Source organism: Cyprinus carpio, chromosome A5 (genome assembly GCF_018340385.1).
Source record: "Cyprinus carpio isolate SPL01 chromosome A5, ASM1834038v1, whole genome shotgun sequence".
Classification (NCBI taxonomy): domain Eukaryota; kingdom Metazoa; phylum Chordata; class Actinopteri; order Cypriniformes; family Cyprinidae; genus Cyprinus; species Cyprinus carpio.
Window position 1 is genome coordinate 21254988 of NC_056576.1, and position 18437 is coordinate 21273424.

Consider the following 18437-nt stretch of genomic DNA (forward strand, 5'->3'; position numbering starts at 1 on the left):
CACACAAAAGGCAAGTTATTTTTTTGTATTTTTTTCTTCAATTCTGATTTAATTCTATTACTGTGGCACCAGAGGTTTGATTCATTGTGTGTATATTGAGAGTCTTTTACAAACCCACTTTGTAACTGTGTAAACATAGTGATGCACTGAAATAATTTTTTTTACCTGAACACTGAAACCGAAATGAGTTTTTATTTAGCCAAAAAAAAAAAAAGTAAAATGAAGTTTGAGTAATTAAATATGGCAAATTAGATAATTTAATTTAATATTTTTTTCCCAAATTGAACTGAATTAATTTTAATACATTTTCTCTGTGTCTGTCTCTCTGTCCAGCATGCGTCTTTGGTGGCGAGTCGTTCAGAGAAGGGAACGAATGTGTCGAGTCGATCACTGGGTGCGAGATGTCGTAACTCCATGGCCTCTTGCTCAGACGAGCTGCCACACATCGGAAATTACCGGCTCCTCAAAACCATCGGCAAGGGCAACTTTGCTAAAGTCAAACTAGCCCGCCACATCCTCACGGGCAAAGAGGTGAGAGAGAAGGACTGCAAGAGAGAGAGAGAGTTTACGTAGGTAAAACCAGTAGTGTGTGATAAGATGTTGGTAAAGGAGCTACTGTATTATGTCTCCTTCTCATCCGAACACTTGTGAGCTGTAATACTTTGGGTGGTATATTTTTAAAGTGGTACAACTTAAGTGTGAAGAACTCCGCCCCCACATTTACTTTTTATAAACCAAAGCTGAGACAGTGTGATTTTAGGTGGTCTTTTTCTGTGGGCAGCAGAGAGCTTTAATAATCTTGGATAGTAATAAATTGTGATGTTTAAAGAATCATGCCAGCACACAGTGTTAAAATATTTAAAGTTCTAGAATTTTTCTAAAATACTAGTTAAATCCCATAATAGAGAGTTTAAAAACTTTTGCAGCATTAATAGTGAACTTATGTGTGGCAGTTTGGAGCCACGTATACACCTTTGAGAGAGACAACTGCATTTAAATACATATGGTTACCCCGTAAATTATGGTTGTGTTTGTATACGGAATACAGACGTCACTCCCAGACTCATGATGGCTGACATAACCACTGCAACATTTTGGCTGTAAATGGGTAACATGGATGCTAAAAGTTTTGTGCTATTTTTGAGTAATATTAGTGATCAGATACAGGTTCTAATAAAATACCCATTAACAGAGTGTTTTGTTTAAGCTCTTTAAGCTGCTACTATCAGCATGTGCTTTGTTTGAACTGTACAGTATGAGTTGCCTTAAGACCACATGGCTGGTGGGAGCAGCTACGGTGGAGAGAGACAGACTTGCATCTGAAATTGCCAATGAGTCAAGACACATGGATCTGGCTCTGACTAGCGCCACACAAGAACAAAAGAGAATTATATGCACTTTAAATATCATCATTGAATTAACAGTTTGGCTCTGTACACACTACATATTTAATGAATACATTTGCTTATCACCTGAATTTTTTAATTTGTCGAATGTGGTTGTCACTCCTATAAATAAACAAAGCTCTGAAGCAAGGAGTACTTTTAAAATCCTGACACAGATTTCTCTTATATAGCCTACTATGATATATAGTGGAGTCAGATACAGTACTGTTCAAAAGTGTGGGGTCAGTAAGATTTCTTTTTGAAGTAATACTTTTTTTCAGCAAGGATGCATTAAATTAATCAAACGTGACATTAAAGACATTTATAATAGAAATAATAAAAGATCTAGTTCAAATAAAAACAAAGAATCCTAAAAATGTATCACATTTTTTTCACAAAAAATATTTAGCAGCACAACTGTTTACAGCATTGACAACATTGTTTTCAACATCACTTGAAGACTGGAAAAATGGCTGCTGAAAACATCACAGCAATGATTATTTTAAATAGCATTTTACAGTATTACTGGTTTACTCTATTTTTGATCAAATACATTTTGAACAGTAGTGTATGTATTCTCATTTTTGTAACCAAGAATTGTTTAAACTGGTTTCCCCGTCTAGCAAGTTTGTTTTGATAAAAATGACACTATATCACAAACAATTAAGACTTTTTTGGGGGGCTATCTATCTGACATAAGAGAAATTTTATTTTGAGCTTAAATCACTAATTGTGCATTGTATTTTTAGGTTGCAATAAAGATTATCGACAAGACTCAGTTGAACCCAACCAGCCTACAAAAGGTAAGTTTTCAAGACATTTTTTCTTTATTAAGACAACTGTCATGATGGCATTTTAACATAGCACATGTATATATATATACTGTATGTATATGTAATAGCGTGAGGCTCTTGGAAGTTTTGCAGCAATATGTGTGTGGTGTTAATGTTTACTTTAGTGTCGCTTTTGAGTTTGCACGCTCTCCTGCACACCAGTGACTCATCTGTCTCATAATAGATTATCATCGGCCTTCAATCCTCCCACTGAAGCCCACCGCTCAAATATAGCACTGAGTTTGAGCATACATCGACATTTATTGATTATTGACAAAGCTATGCTTGAAATGCTTTTGACTTTGAACACACTTGTGAAATCGGTGGTTTTCACTCATCTGGAGGGATCTTACATTAAATCTCAGCAATCACAACTCAGCACTTACCCTATGGTGTGCAAAATTTGAAATTTAGTAACTAAACACCCCCCCCCCCAAATATCTACTGTATTTCCAAGCACTGTTTAGTTAACTCGTTTTCAGGCCTGCCTATAGGCAGTCTTGTTTTCAAAATGCATAATTTGTTTGTGTGCTTAGTGTATGTGTTGGAGAGGAGAGGTCGACAGCTGCAGTTCTCCACAGGCCCAGAATGACCCACTGTGATTCAATCCCGGCCCTGTAACACACACAGTTAACTGTACACAAACCATAATCCACCCTTATTGACCATAAGTCACGTATGGCTTTTTGACCACTCATATGACTGGTATGAGCTGTTGTAGTAATGCTGGAATCACTGTTTAGTGGTGTATTTGTCAGTTGTCAGAGTAATTGTTTGTCTTATCCCTCTGTTTTGCCCTTTTGTGTTGCACATAGAGAAAAGCTGAGTTTTGTCCTGTGTCATGTTTGCTAGATGATAGTTTCTATGTTTTACTATATAAGTGATATCAAATAAATATAATGAAGTATGTTTACATGTGACCGGGCTCACGGCATTCATTTCTGTGGCTGTGTCAGCAATATATCTTTTCTGATCTTCCTCTGGCCTTCTGATTTGCATGTTTTAGCAGTTTATTCAAACATTTATGAGCTCTTATGCCAACAACACAGTTTTTAAACATGTTTATTCTACTTAAAGTCACAATGTACAAAGAGTACCAAAAAGAAAAAGAAAAAAATAAGGCGGGGACTTGGATGGAGGCAGATCTTAATGAGAGCTTGCAGATGTAAGAAGGGAGTGGTGTTTAAGAAATCCAACATATGTCACCTGTAGAACAAGATACAATATTTTGATTATATTATATAAGGTTAAAAAAAAGATATGCAAGGAAAAATCATTCACAATAAGATCAATATCATACTTTTTTTGATTGCTAACAATATACAAACAGGAATGAGAACATGAAACACATATCAATTCAACATCCCCACCAAAATCAATAGCATACTTTAAAAATGTATTTCATGCTGATTTTCAATAAACGCAATATCGTGCTTAGTCATTATGAGAGATTGAGGCAATATGATAAAAAAGAGAAGTGTAATGTGATTGACTTATGAATCGACAAGCCTCAGTAACCCACATGGGTGAGGAAAACAGCCGCTCATATATTCTTGTGATTTGTTTGACAGGGTTAGCTGTACAAGCTCCTCCCAAAAGTTTCATTAGACATCTGTATTGACTAGAAGACAGGCTGGGTTGATTTAATCTATACATTTTCAACATGTGTGTGTGTCTGCGCACTTTCATGTGTAAATGTATATGTATCATCCGATAATGTGAATTAATGAAACCAGGGGTGTATCAAAGCCATTACTTCTGAACAGCTGTCTGTGAGATGTATTATGGGACAGATGCAGGTTCAAGACTCCATCCGGTTTCCACAGCAACAGGGATTATATATTGAGTACTTCGTTCAGAAGGAGAGAGAACAAAATACAGAAGTATATTTATTGTGTCTGGATATTGCAGTCCTACATGAAGGCTTCAAGTTCACAATTATTGATGTTGATGAAGAATATCAGTTCATTCTGGGAATAATTTAAATAGTATGTATTATTCTGGATAATCATTTTGTACTCTGCAGCTGTTCAGAGAGGTGCGGATCATGAAGACTCTTCGCCACCCCAACATTGGTAAGATGCACCAAAATGCAATAAATGCATGCCTGCTGCTTTTATAATAATTACAATGCAAAATAATTAGCTAATGATGTTTAAATGTAAGCTTACCAAAAGTATTTAATGTCATCTACTCTTATATATTACAGTCCGACTCTTTGAGGTTATTGAAACGGAGAAGACGCTTTATCTTGTGATGGAATATGCAAGTGGAGGTGAGCTCTGATCTACATGCTGGAGTATGGAATATAACTTTGTTCTATAGAAAACAAATATAACTTAATTCTAGTGTGGCCAACATAATGCAAAAAGACTTGATGCTCAACATAATATTTATAGTTGCATCTGTGATATTTGGGATATTATTCATGTGTGATTTGGTTTTCCAGGTGAGGTGTTTGACTACCTGGTGTCTCATGGGAGAATGAAAGAAATAGAGGCTAGAGCCAAATTTAGACAGGTGAGACAATTACATTATCACTGCAGCATATAGTGCAGGATTAAAGATAAAAGTATTCCATCAAGTGTTTTAACTGGGTTGTGTTGTTTTTTTCTGTTTTGTTTCAGATTGTGTCAGCTGTTCATTATTGTCATCAGAAGAATATAGTTCACAGAGATCTGAAGGTACGAGCTGGAATCTGTTGACTAAAAAAATTAAATTAAATTAAAGGTGTCATATGATGCGATTTCAATTTTTCCTTTCTCTTTGAAGTGTTACAAGCTCTTGGTGCATAAAGAAGATCTGTAAAGTTGCAAAGACTAAAGTCTCAAATCCAAAGAGATATTCTTTATCAAAGTTAAGACTCTGCCACACCCTCCTAAAACAGCTCGTTCTAGCACGCCCCCACATCTCTACATCACTATGTGGAAATATTTGCGTAATGCCGCCCAAATGTTCACGCAAAGAAAGAAGGCGTGGTTTCAGTAACCGCAGTTAGTGTTGAAGCAGCCATGTCAGGGAGATGCTGTGTGTATCTAGGTGAAAGAAAAAGCACTTTATTTGGCCTTCCAAAAGTAGATGCATTCAGGAATCTTTAAGATTACTTACAACAACAACGCATTTTATGGACGACCGTTTCGTGAACCTAGGAGAGGAGGTAATTCTAACTTTGCCACGACAATCTGATACTTCTGAATCAGCTACTGTACGTATGTTTTGTTATTAGTTTAAGTATTTGCTATTGACTGTTCAAATGTGTGTGTGTGTGTGTGTGTGTGTGTGTATGAGAGAGAGAGAGAGAGAGAGAGAGAGAGAGAGAGAGAGAGAGACGGTCACACAGTGGAGTCAGCTCTCTTAACCGTCCGTGGCTTGTGTACTGCAAACACATAGGAGCTTCATCACTGTGTCTGTCACACGACTCTGTTCCCCTTTTGGGCTTGAACTGATGGTAAAACTAAGGACATTATTAACTGTCTTTACATTTATTTTGAAAGAGCTCACGATTATGGAAAGGGGCGTTACATTTCCAACGAGTGCTTGCAGTGTTTCGGCCAATCACAATGCACTGGGTCAGCTGGCCATTTTAGAGCAGACTGTGCTTGTCAGAAGGAGGGACTATGCACTGGGTCAGCTGGCCATTTTAGAGCAGACTGAGAGGCTTGTACAGAAAAAGAACATTAAAGCATGTCAACATATTATGTTACTCCAAATTCACAAAATAATAATCCTCATTAAAAAATATATATATATAAAAAATTCTCAATTTTTGTCCTGTTTTCCACTAAAAATATCCAAATATCCTTAACACAACATAAATTTAATTGAGAAGCAAAATTGCATTAAAGAAATGTATCTTGAATTATGTTGATTTTTCAGATCCCATAAACTTCACTATCTTATGCAGTTTTGCTACATATATTACATTATATAATCACTATACTGTAATAGTATAAAGTATTAGTATATGTAGTATGTGTCTATCCTGTATTTTTCAATTTTTTTCTCTCCTTCACACAGCTCTGTATAACTTAATTATTTTTCTCTCTTTCACAATTTCTGTCTTTACAGGCAGAGAATCTGCTATTGGATGCAGATGCTAATATAAAGATAGCAGACTTTGGCTTTAGTAACGAGTTTACGTTGGGGAATAAGTTGGACACCTTCTGCGGTTCCCCACCTTACGCAGCTCCAGAGTTGTTTCAAGGAAAAAAGTATGACGGGCCAGAGGTGGATATCTGGAGCCTGGGGGTCATCCTGTACACGCTGGTCAGTGGGTCGCTTCCTTTTGATGGACAGAACCTCAAGGTACAGTTACTTTGTTCTTACACCCACCTGCTTTTATTTTTATAGTGCTTTATATAATACAGTTTGTGTCAAAGCTGTCTGTCTGTCTGTCTGTCTGTCTGCCTGTTTGAATATATTTTAAAAATAAAATGTATACCTGTGTTGACAAAGCTGAATTTTCAGCAGCCATTACTTCAGTCTTCAGTGTTACATGTTCATTCAGAAATTGTTGTAATATGTTGATTTGGTGCTAAAGATGAATAGAAAGTTCATATGAACAGCATTTTATTTTTGTAGCAATATAAAAGTCTTGCCATTTGATGCTCCCCTGCTGAATATGGTAAGTAATAATAATAATAAAAAATTCTACCCCCAAATTTTTTTAACAGTAGTGTGCATTGGGAGAAATTAATTTAGAATAGTGCACCGTTTTTTAACTTTGGACCTAAAAAGTTATTTAAACCCTTATTTTTTAATCCTTTAGTAACTTTATAACTAAAGTCACACTGATATTTGTTTGTCACACATTTTGTTGGTGCATGTGTGTTTTCCAGGAGCTGCGTGAGCGAGTGTTGAGGGGGAAGTACCGTGTGCCCTTCTACATGTCCACAGACTGTGAGGGGATTCTGCGCAGGTTTCTTGTGCTCAATCCCAGCAAACGTTGCACTCTAGAGGTGCATATTTGCAAATACATTGATACACTCTGTCGTCCCTAATCCTGTACCATATACATTATATGATGCCTCTGTGCTGAGTCATATCTCAGTAAAGTTTCTGTGTTGTAGAATGCATACAGCATGCATTTGCTAGAAATTGCTAATTATTCGTGTGTGATTCGAGTTATGAAGTCAGCACAGTTAAATGACTGAGCTGGGAGGTTTCTGTGTAATGCTGGTATTCTCTCCACAGCAAGTGATGAAGGATAAGTGGATGAATGCAGGGTATGAGAGCGATGAGCTAAAGCCTCACGTTGAACCAGCGGAGGACTACAGTGACCCCAACCGCATTGGTGAGCATGTAGACCAGTAGGAAACTGATTCAAGTGTTTTACTATGTATTTTGCTCCTATTATTATTTTACTGTTGTGTTCAAATTATCCTTAGAATAAAGAGACTTAATGTGTTAGTAAATGTTCCTCTCTGTTCTTTAATTTCTTTGTCTTTCCAGAGATTATGGTCGGGATGGGTTTTACTACAGAAGAGATCAAAGACTCTTTACTCAATCAGAAATATAATGAAGTCACAGCTACATATCTATTGTTGGGCCTGAAGACTGAGGTAATACATTGAACACACACACACACACACACACACACACACACACACACACACACACACTGTGTTACTATATTTCTACTTGAAAATACCACTTGTTTGCCAGCATGGAGCACAACAAAGACCTGGATTTTCAGTTTATTTTTTACTCTTTTTCTTTATTGGCATCTGGTCATAGGATGTTGCTGAGACACGAGTTAGTGGCAGTATGACTTTGCCGCGTGTACGTCCAAGCCCAATTACCAATGGAACCAACAAACACTCATCTTCTTCATCATCTTCCTCATCCTCACACAGCAAGACTCAGCGCAGCGCCTCTACCTACCACCGCCAGCGACGGCACAGTGACTTCTGTATGAGACACTTCAGCTTAAACTCTAAACAGAAACATACTTCCAGTAGTTAACAATTATAATTATTCGTTTCTTGTGCAGGTGGTCCCAGCATGCCTGTGATGCAACCTAAACGTAGCCCGACCAGCGGCGGAGACCGTGAGCTGCGTGAGAGCCGCATGCCACCGAGGAAGGCCAGCTGTAGCGTTATGGGCAGTCGGACCCTACCACCGTCTAGTCCAATGGTCAGCACCGCCAACAACCCTAATAAGGCTGAGATACCTGATCGACGCAAGGAGATGACCGCCACCACTGTGAGACCACCACTTTGATAATTTTTTCATACATATATATATATATATATATATATATATATATATATATATATTTAAAAAATGTACACTTTTATTCAGTAAGGATGCATTAAATTGATCAAAAGTGATAAAGACAGATAATATACATCGGTTTTGTTTATTATTATGTTATCTGTACATTGGAAAACTGTTTGTTTTATTATTATGTTATAATAAAAATGTAATTTTATTAATGGTGTTAAAAATGTTATATTACATGTAGAAAGAAAAAAAATTCATCTTAAGCATGCAGAATAACATAAGTGTAGTTTGAACGATTAATTGCCACTTTGAACAATTACATAATTGTGGCATCCATAATTGTAATTAATTCATCTTAAGCATGCAGAATAACATAAGTGTAGTTTGAACGATTAATTGATATATGTATAGCCCTATATATTGAACAATTACATAATTGTGGCATCCATAATTGTATTTGAGCTTCGAATGCTCTGCATAACCAGGCCATCTGAGAGAATGAGTTCCTTGGTTAATTAACATAAACATGATTATAATTTGATCCCTTGTCATTTGAGATGTAACTTAAATCTTAATAACGTGTTGGGAATAAATACATCAGATTATTTGTTTGACAAACAATGGTAATTTTCTGTAAATCTGCGCAGTTATAAAAGTGTCTGGGCGAGCGAATTCACAGCAGCTTCTACCGCTATGACTCTTCATGATTGTAGTGCATTCTCATTGGTTGCTGTCACGTGGGTGATTTAAAGCACAAGGTAAACTGTCTGCGAAGCGCTCGCCCAAGTGGAAAAATGCTGCTGCTGCAGATCTCGATTGCCAAAAACCACACTGTGTTTGATGCAATACCACCACGACTAAATCAAATGAAAAAAAACATTGTAACTGTAAATTTTCATGCTTTCTCAAGCAAAACATTTTGAAAGTGCACTGAAAATGGATCTTCTTACATTTTTGGTCAGAGACAATGTTGAAGATATAGGTTATTTAGCAACATTCCTGAGTAAACAAATAAAGTGATAAAATATACAAAAAGGGTTTATAAAATGTATATAAAAATTTAAATAATAAACATAAGGAAAACAAAGGAAACAATAAAATATTTTTCAAAGGCAACAAGATTTTAATGTTCCCTTTGTTTTCCTTATGCTTGTGTCGCTTAAACTTCAGTCCTTCACTGATTTTATCATTGTTTGCAATGTTGCGATGTTTTACTTGGCAATATTTAAAAAAATATTAAAAATAAAAAATAAAATTATTTTGCATGGTCTGTTGTTGTAGTAGCATCACCCGGTGAGAGATTTACTCCTATTTACGGGCAATAAAAAAATCATTCAGCAGATGCAGCTCATACAGACCGGAGGAATCCCACATTTCCCCACCCCCTGAATATTGCATATCATTTTGTAACAACATGTAAACGTTATTTGGTGGGTTTTAATTGTTTTTCTAGCATTCAAATAACAATGGTTAAATATGAAATGATAGAAAAAGGATTTGAGATGAATTTCATTTACAAATAAGGTAGGAAATGTGCATACTTTTAAATTGACACCTGCCATGGTGTTTCTTATTTGTCATCTGTGAACCCTCTTTGAGTGTGTCCTAAAAGCCAGTGAGGAGGGGTGATATTAATCTTACCTCTCTGCATACCTGGTTAAAAAAAAGTCACTACTCGCCACTGAGATATATATATATTAAAATTTGGGGGGGGGGTTAATGAAATTTTGTGTCCCATCTTTGTTGTAGAACAATATTCCAGGAAGTACTATGACCCGCAGAAACACGTACGTATGTACAGATCGTTCCAACACTGACCGACACTCACTGCTGCAGAATGGCAAAGACAACAGGTGACTACACATACATTCACAAACACAGATATGATCTGCCACTGTGCTGCACAACCCATTGGCTCTCATTCACTGAACCTGTTTCTGTCTCTTCTCAGCTCCCTGTCTCACCGCCTCCCTCCCACCTCTCCCTCCACTCTCAGTATTGTCGGAGCGGGAGCATCCTCCTCTTCTTCCTCAGGTGAGCGCTGTCGGCTGACACGTGGATCCACCATCCGGAGCACCTTTCATGGGGGTCAGCTACGTGACCGTGTCCCACCCACCTATGGACCTCCGCCCACGTCGCCCACCCTTAGCCACGATGCTGGAGCCCTGCCACCCAATGCCCGCAGCCGGGCCACTTCTAACCTGTTCAGCAAACTCACCTCCAAACTCACACGCAGGTAAGAGAAGAGACTTGCATAATAGAAATTAAGACATCCATAGTTGATGCATTGCTATGCAATAAAAAAAGTCTGAAAACCATGAAAAGCATCAAAAATGTCTGTCTTGATCCAGAGAGAAGTTATTCCAAAGCTTATTTTACACTGACTGTGTTTTTTTTTTTTTTTTGCAAGAAATTGGCAAGTCAGTGCTCAATGTCAGGCATTTGTGCTGCTGGATGCAGCAGTGTATAATGATCATATCATATGAACAAGATGAAGAATTAATGGAAAAATCTGTAATGCTCAATATGGCGGCTGTACATTTAAAAGAGCTCAATATAACAACAGTAGGAACAGAAGTCCTTCCATAAGGTGCAGTCACATTTACCATTGTTTCAAGTCGTCATAACCAGCTCAGTTAAGATATTTGTCTGATGGTCGTCCGGCGGCAAATACATTTTCTTATGCAGATTTCATATCAAGTTAACATTTGGTGAACTTTGACAAATTTGCAGCACTGATTAATAGCAAGCCTCTTGGTTCAGTAGTGATCTCTGTGTTGGTGGACGTTCATAATTTTGCAACATAGCAAAACGGAAGATGCAGAACAGATGAGGTGCTCATTCTAGTTTTGTAAATGATACAACACCTTAATATTATAAAATCAGTAGGAAAGGTTGTTTAAAAAGCAGTTACTTAAGGTTGGTTTATTTGCTATCAGAATAGCTTTGGATATTAGTTTAGTTGTTGTTATTTTCGTGTCGTTCATCGTATTTTGTCAACGTGATAAATTTTGCAAAGCAACAGTAAATGTGATCAGACATTAACAGTTCAAAGAGCTAATCAGCTGTTTGTTTACTTTTGGAAGTGAATGCAAATTGTCTGGAAAATACTGTTCTTTGTGTAAATTGCCCTTAAGAAGCACAATTGATGATACCAGTTACGGTCAGATTTTTTTTCTTTAATTCCTGATGTGTAATATGTTATTGAAATGTAGATCCTACAAGCGATCACAGATTTTTACATTCAAGCTGTACTTCATTGGCTGGAAATAGCCTATGAATAGCCTAATTATATAGAACAGAGTGAAATCACTCACAGAAACATTAACTTTAATGATGCACAGAAATTTTAACAACCAACTTTATTCGGCCTGAAACAACAACAAAAAAAAATCAATCAATCAATCAATCAATCAATCAATCAATCAATCAATCAAATCAGTTATGGAATTGTTTTGAAGAGCCAAAACTACTGATATAAACAGAGAATAAATTTTTTCTGATGCATTTTGACCATGTCAGTGTCTATTTCAGGCACACAATGTGATAAGCTGCAAAAGCTAAATATGTCAGCAGTGTGGACGTATTTCACCGAGACTAAAATGGATGCTAAAGTAGCAATATGTAAGATGGTTAAAACATTAAGAGGCAGCTCATTGTCAATGAACTTTACTGCCACTGGTTCAATTTATCACCTGAGATCCCGCCAACCTGGAGGACAGCATATCGAATTCAGTTACCCAATTACCCAAATTTTATTTTTGTTTTCAGTTTTTTGGCTAATTGAAAACCTTTCCTTTAAATGTAAAAAAAATAATAATAAAATTAAAATCAGTGCATCACTAATTTACTTCCTCTGTTTGACCTACACTGAACTGCAGTATCTTACAGGAGACAGATCATGTGCTCCACTATCTTCACTCTTGTTCGTAATCATCACATTGGGTCACTGCTCATTTGCATAAATGTAAACTTTTCTAAACTTAATCGAGTCATTGGACAAACACACAACACTTTGCCAAAGGTCAGTGTCACTCCTGTCAGTGGAAATCGACAACTGTTATTGAAAATGAATGACTTTGGATTACTTCGTCTGTCACTCCAAGTTGCTGTCAGTGTGAATGGGGCCTTAGGCAGAGGTTTGCTTTGAGGCGATACTTGAATGGTCAAATTTGTAAATATGCTTTTGACAGACACATTCTTCCAACAAATAAATGCATAGACTTGATGATTAAAGTCACGCATTACTGCATCAAAAAATTTGATTCCTTGCTGCCTGTCCAATAACACTGGGGACCCACTGGGGAATCCTTTCAGCTTAAAAGTTGGTTTTACAATCACACTATACGCATTTATCATTCCTTGACTTATTTCCTCTCTTTTCCAAGCATACAAATGTGTACCTTTCCTAGTTTCTCCCACTTTGCTCTTATTTCTCTGTTACCTTTCTTTCTCTCAGTTGCATTTGCTCTCTCTATCATTCAATCTTTCTGTGATTTCTGCATCTCTTCTCTCTCTTTCTCTCGCTCTCCTCATTGTGTTTCTCTCTCTCCTAGGGTCAATCTTGACCCCTCTAAACGCCAGGGCTCTAATAAATCAGTGTCGGGTTGTACTCTTCCACAGGGATCCAAAACAGTTAGTAAGTTCCCCTGTCTGCTTCTGTTTGCCTGTCTGTTGCCGCTGCACATCCGACTGTCTCTGCACATTGCATGCTTGTCTGCATGCAGTCTCCTTTGCAGAACATGTGTCTGGTAAACAGGATGTGAGAGTGAGGAAAGGTTGGATGATGGTGCATGGAGGTTATGTCTCTTATCGGTTTGCATGCATCTAGGAACATATGCAAGTTTTTATTCTATGACCCATTACACATCGCTCGGGTCAACATTGGTCAGCTAGCTATATTGACCTGCTAGCAGATTATAATGTTGGACAGGACTGAGAGATCCAGATATGTATGATTGTTTTTTTTTTTTTTTTTTTTTTTTTTTTTTTTTGTCTATGGTGGCGTTGTGTTGCATGGATTAGACACTTCTGAGGTAATGCAGACCATCTGAAAATGTGTTTTTTTGCAGGGTCACAAATGAATCTGAGGGAGTCAGCAGATCTTCGGTCACAGGGTGAGTCCTCATGTGATACAACGTTATGATCAAAAATGGCCCACTTAGGGAACTTTAACATTGTGGTGCTATAAACACTGGTTTGGGACAAGCAAATGAACCAAGTGCCATGTGTACATCTGGAGGATCATGTTTTTACATTTTGATTAAACTTTATAGGCCAATTTCTTTTTAAAAATAAATGCATGAATTATTCACAATAAGATCTAAAACATGCATTTACAAAATAAGAACGGACTTTGTCGACAGATTACAATGAGAAGAGTATAAACTTAAGCTGTGGATGATTTAGATTTTGGGTTTTAGAGTTTGAGTTGACAATGCTGTGCACTGTTAAACTTCAGTATGAATACAGTTGATAATAATACAGAAAAGATGCATTTTTTTCTTTATCATCCAACTTTATTTGTTGAAGCATCTTTTTTCATTTTCTTTCAATTTCAAAGTTTTAATTAGTGTCATTATTTTACATTAAATATTGCCCAAAGCATCAATACACACACAAAGTGACATAAAAATTATGTGCCAGTTAAGATAAAAAGAATAGTAATACGAAGCAATAATAAATAATAGTGTATAATAATATAAATAATAACATTAGAAAACGAAATAAAAAATCTAATAAACTAGAATAAAACTTTCAACAGTGGTGATAAAAGCAGTGTTTGCTTTCTCAATATGTGAATCTCAAATAACAGTTTTTCAGGATTTTTTTGTGTAAATCTCTCAGTGTTGGTGTTTCTCTTCATACTCTCTTCCTCTCTCTTTCCCAGTGGCCATTTATCTGGGGATCAGAAAGCGTCCAAGCCCTGGAGCGGGGGAGGGGGGTGGGATGTAAGGGGTCGTCTCTCCCATCCCCCCCGGGCCCCTGCAGAAGTGGTACTGGCCTTGCGTGAGGCGGCGAGGGGATGCGGCTGCCAGGTCCGACACACTGGCCCATTTCTGCTGTGCTGCAGTCATGGGGCGGCAAGGTCAAAGGTCGCTTTCCAAGCTGAAGTGTGCCAACTGAGTGTGGGTCCCGCAGAGGCAAACGGAGTACGCTACACACGCCTGTGGGGGGCCCCCCTCACCTTCAGGCACATCGCATCGCAGATCTCTAAAGAGGTGGAGCTCTGAGGGGACAGGGGAGGAGACTTGAATCTGAGACGTCCCCTCACTATATCCGTTGTTATAGCGAACTGACGTTGACCCACCCACTTATGTGTTATAGACTGATCCCTCCTCCAGTCAACACTCAACAAAACCCAAAACTAAACACACATAAACAAACACAGTCACCTTAAAAGCACGGCACACTCAAACCTGACAATAATTAATTCTGAAGTACAAAAACAAGCACACCCTTCCGTGCACAACATAAACCTGACTGGAAACATACACACACACATTCTGATTGTGAACAGCCTCATTCACTGGATCTGGATTGAATCCAGTTTAGCATTTTTATTCTCATTCTAGTCATGAAATTCTTACTTAAATAATTGATGTCATTCTTTTTTTAACCACTTTTGTATGTTTTCAACAAGTCTTGACATTTTAAACGGGTCATCATTTTTATGTTTTTGTGATTTAATGTGTCTTACATTTCTTAGTCCTGAGTCAAAACCATTGAATCATTGACAATGTAGGACTGTAGCTGCCAATGAACTATATGCACAAATGTGAAGTTGGCAAACTTATCCTAACTTCATCACATCTCACAGAGCCCACACAAATCTACATTGCTGGCGACCGCAAAAATTTGATCAGGCTGTAAGCCAACCATCTACACTTTGTTCTTGAAATTGTCCAAGCTAAATTTTGTTTCCTAGAAAATCTGTTTTTGTGATGTATAGTGCCAGTTTACTTACTTCCTACTAATTTTATGCCAAATGACTTTCCCTGACCTTTCGCGAACAGGCTCTGTGATTGGTTGGTTCTAGATATTAATCCTTTATTTCAACTCCTATTCAGTGATCCTTTGCAAATAATGTCACCTCTCCCTTTACCCAGTAAGATTAGAGTAGAGGTTACCGCGTTAAGTAGAGTAGAGGTTACCATGATTTTACAGAGTGAGGTGGTTTTAGTGTTCAGTGTTGATAAAGATACAGTTTCCTGCATTGAAGATATCTGAATAATTTGGAAAAAGACCTATTGAACAGTGGATCCTTATTGGATGTAATTTGATTGTAAAGCAAATAGCAATTTATGTATTTAGTGGAAAAACTAAAAATTGATTTTCTACACCCCCAGTATTAAATCTTCATAGAAAAGTAAATATCAAATACAGAAATTGCTAAATATGTTGTGGCTTAGTAATTGCTGACATGCCATAGTCATTCATTAGCACATGCATGTTAGTGTTTTTCATGTAAAAAAATAAAAAAATAAATTATATAAATATATATATACATGTATATGTATATATATATATATATATATATATATATATATATATATATATATATATATATATATATATATATACATATATATATATGCGACTATTATGGTATTAAAAAAATAACATTTAATCCCTTAACTAAATAGATTTTACTTAAAAAGCACCAGATATCTAAAATGCAGGATGTTTTTATGCAGGAGTGCAGGAAGAAGTTCAGTGCTCTTACTGTTAGGATATATATTTTAGGGGCAAAGGCACCAACGGGTCTTCGGAAAGAGTTTTTTTTTTTTAATTCAAAGTCAGTTGCACTTGCAATATTATGATAATATGGCATAATTTATGACTCTGTATCCACTGTAAAGCCTTAACAATGCTATGTAACATAAACAGAGATGCCGTTTAAGATTGGACCATAGACAATGTGTCACATTTTTGCTGTAGCTCATGATGGTTGTTAGCCATATGCGAGATTTTCTCTTTAACAGATGTGGAAGCATGATGTTATCGACTTGACAGGATTTCACGCTGCTTAAGATTATTTTTCATGAGTAGAAACAGGTTTGTTTGGCGCTTTTCTGTTCTTTTTTCAAAAAATACTCTTGGCTTGCTTTTTTGACCAAATCAGTTCTGGTCATTTGTTGTATAACAAGGCCTAACTTTGCAATAGTTGTCAATTTGGCAAGCATAAAATGAACAGCAATTCACGACCGAGTGGATCAAAATGTACCTATGAGTGGTGAAAATTGTGCAATAGCAATAGATGTTTCTGTCAGATTTAGAAGTTGTTTCTGTCTTAATGTAAAGCAATGCTTTGGCCCTGTTGGTACTGGCAGTCTGTAGACAGAGCAGGTACATGGATTTGAATAATGATTTTTTTTTTTTGTTTGTTTGTTTTTATTCAGGAAGGTGAATAGGACACTTCTTGCTAGTACAGTTTGGATAAACAGGTTGGTTTAATATGGTTGGTCTGTTAAGTTTTGATTGGGGAGTCATTGTGCTATCATGTGTGAAATATGTTTGTAGATACTAAAGAATTATATTCCACTTTCTCCATGTTTGTGATGGCACCTCCCTCTGTTCATGAGAGGGTGTTGGATTATGGTACAGAAAACAAGCTTGGTTCTTGATTTTGATTGTCTGCAGCAAGTATATAAGATGCTTGGAGATGCTTGAAAGTTTAGTTGTGATGACTTACCTCCACAGCAATCACTGTGGCGTGTCGTCTTCGACCTTTAGCCACACAGTGAGCCTCCAGATTGTGTCTGCCATCTCTTGATCCAACAACTTTTTTTGTTGTCTCATTCACTTTATTCTCTGGCTTTGTGCCACACATTTGCAAAGACACACAGTTTCTCCTCATCCAATTGCCGAATCACTGAAAATCATTGCATAATTGATCTGTCTGCTCTGTGACTGGACTCCTGTTGTGGAGAAGCTTCCTGTTTCAAACTGAACAGGGTAAGGACTGGACGTCCTGGACCAGTCTGACCTGGTCTCCGCATCAGACTGGCTCTATCTGGTTTGGACTGCTGAGACCTGTATCTGTTCGATGTCCATTAAGACCTCTGTGCACTCATGTTGACTTGAATCAGCTGCATCCTATGGCTCTGTGGGTTTGTACCCATGTTTGGCCACCGGAAGGCGCCAATGTCTTAAATGTGAACACTTCGATTTGTGTATATTTGCACAGGTACTTAATTTATTTTCTAGAATAATTATCTTGGGAGGAAAAAAAAAAACATGGTTTATATCAGTCAGACTATGGCTGTATATAAAGATTATGAAACTGATGATAATATTGTGAGTATAGTATATACAGTATCTTAGAACTCCAGGTTAAATCATAGCTAGAGCAGAGACCCTCTGCTAGCTCTCCAGACGTTTCTATGTGTGCTGAAGTGAAACACTAACCTGCAATCCTGCATGATTCAGAGAAAGGATGGAGAAAGAGAGAAGACAAATGTGAAATAACAGAATGGGCAAAAGCAAAAGAATTCAAGCGACAGAGAGAGAGTGTGTATGCGTGCGTGTGCATGTATGTGTGAATGTGTTCGTCTGTGTATTGCGCTACTCTGTTGCCCTGCCTCCCTCTCTCTGCTGGTAGGAAATGTTTGTGCGAGAGGATTAGGGCAGACTTTTACTCTGGCAGCCATACTTGACCTGGAGTGAAAGTGTGTTGGTATGAATGAGATTTTTAATGTCCCAGGCATTAAAAAAAGAGGATTAGTGAGAAATCGTGAGTCAGGCGCGTCACATCTGAATGGTAAATCCCTCCAGTTCAGTGTTGTGCTGTCTGTGATGTAAACTGTCTGCTATGACATTGGGTTTTTCATGATGAATTTAGCTAATATGCAATATGACGAGAGAAGTCAGGTAGACAAACTATATATAAACTGCCATTCAAAAGTTTGGGATCAGTAAGACTTGTAAGTCTCTTATGTTCATCAAGAAAATTCAAGATTTTTTTAGATAATATATATAAATATATAAAATA

The 18437-nt window shown here is 37.2% G+C and overlaps 1 protein-coding gene across 4 annotated transcripts in view; it reads left to right on the forward strand.

Annotated features, from left to right (window-relative positions):
* LOC109059711 (MAP/microtubule affinity-regulating kinase 4-like) overlaps positions 1-18396 on the forward strand; it is a 30266-nt gene extending 11870 nt beyond the window's left edge. For 3 of the 4 annotated variants that reach the window (XM_042756411.1, XM_042756412.1, XM_042756410.1), the window contains 16 exons: positions 334-531; positions 2135-2188; positions 4245-4293; positions 4428-4493; positions 4668-4738; positions 4846-4902; positions 6287-6523; positions 7057-7176; positions 7412-7511; positions 7670-7779; positions 7955-8129; positions 8211-8422; positions 10193-10296; positions 10395-10679; positions 13516-13560; positions 14334-18396. In XM_042756411.1, the coding sequence (XP_042612345.1) occupies positions 415-531; positions 2135-2188; positions 4245-4293; positions 4428-4493; positions 4668-4738; positions 4846-4902; positions 6287-6523; positions 7057-7176; positions 7412-7511; positions 7670-7779; positions 7955-8129; positions 8211-8422; positions 10193-10296; positions 10395-10679; positions 13516-13560; positions 14334-14676 (2145 nt within the window). In that variant the 5' untranslated portion in view covers positions 334-414 and the 3' untranslated portion in view covers positions 14677-18396. Of the gene's footprint in view, positions 1-333; positions 532-2134; positions 2189-4244; positions 4294-4427; positions 4494-4667; positions 4739-4845; positions 4903-6286; positions 6524-7056; positions 7177-7411; positions 7512-7669; positions 7780-7954; positions 8130-8210; positions 8423-10192; positions 10297-10394; positions 10680-12999; positions 13083-13515; positions 13561-14333 lie in introns of all 4 variants that reach the window. The other variant, XM_042756413.1, reaches the window with a different exon arrangement.
* The last annotated feature ends 41 nt before the right edge of the window (positions 18397-18437 follow it).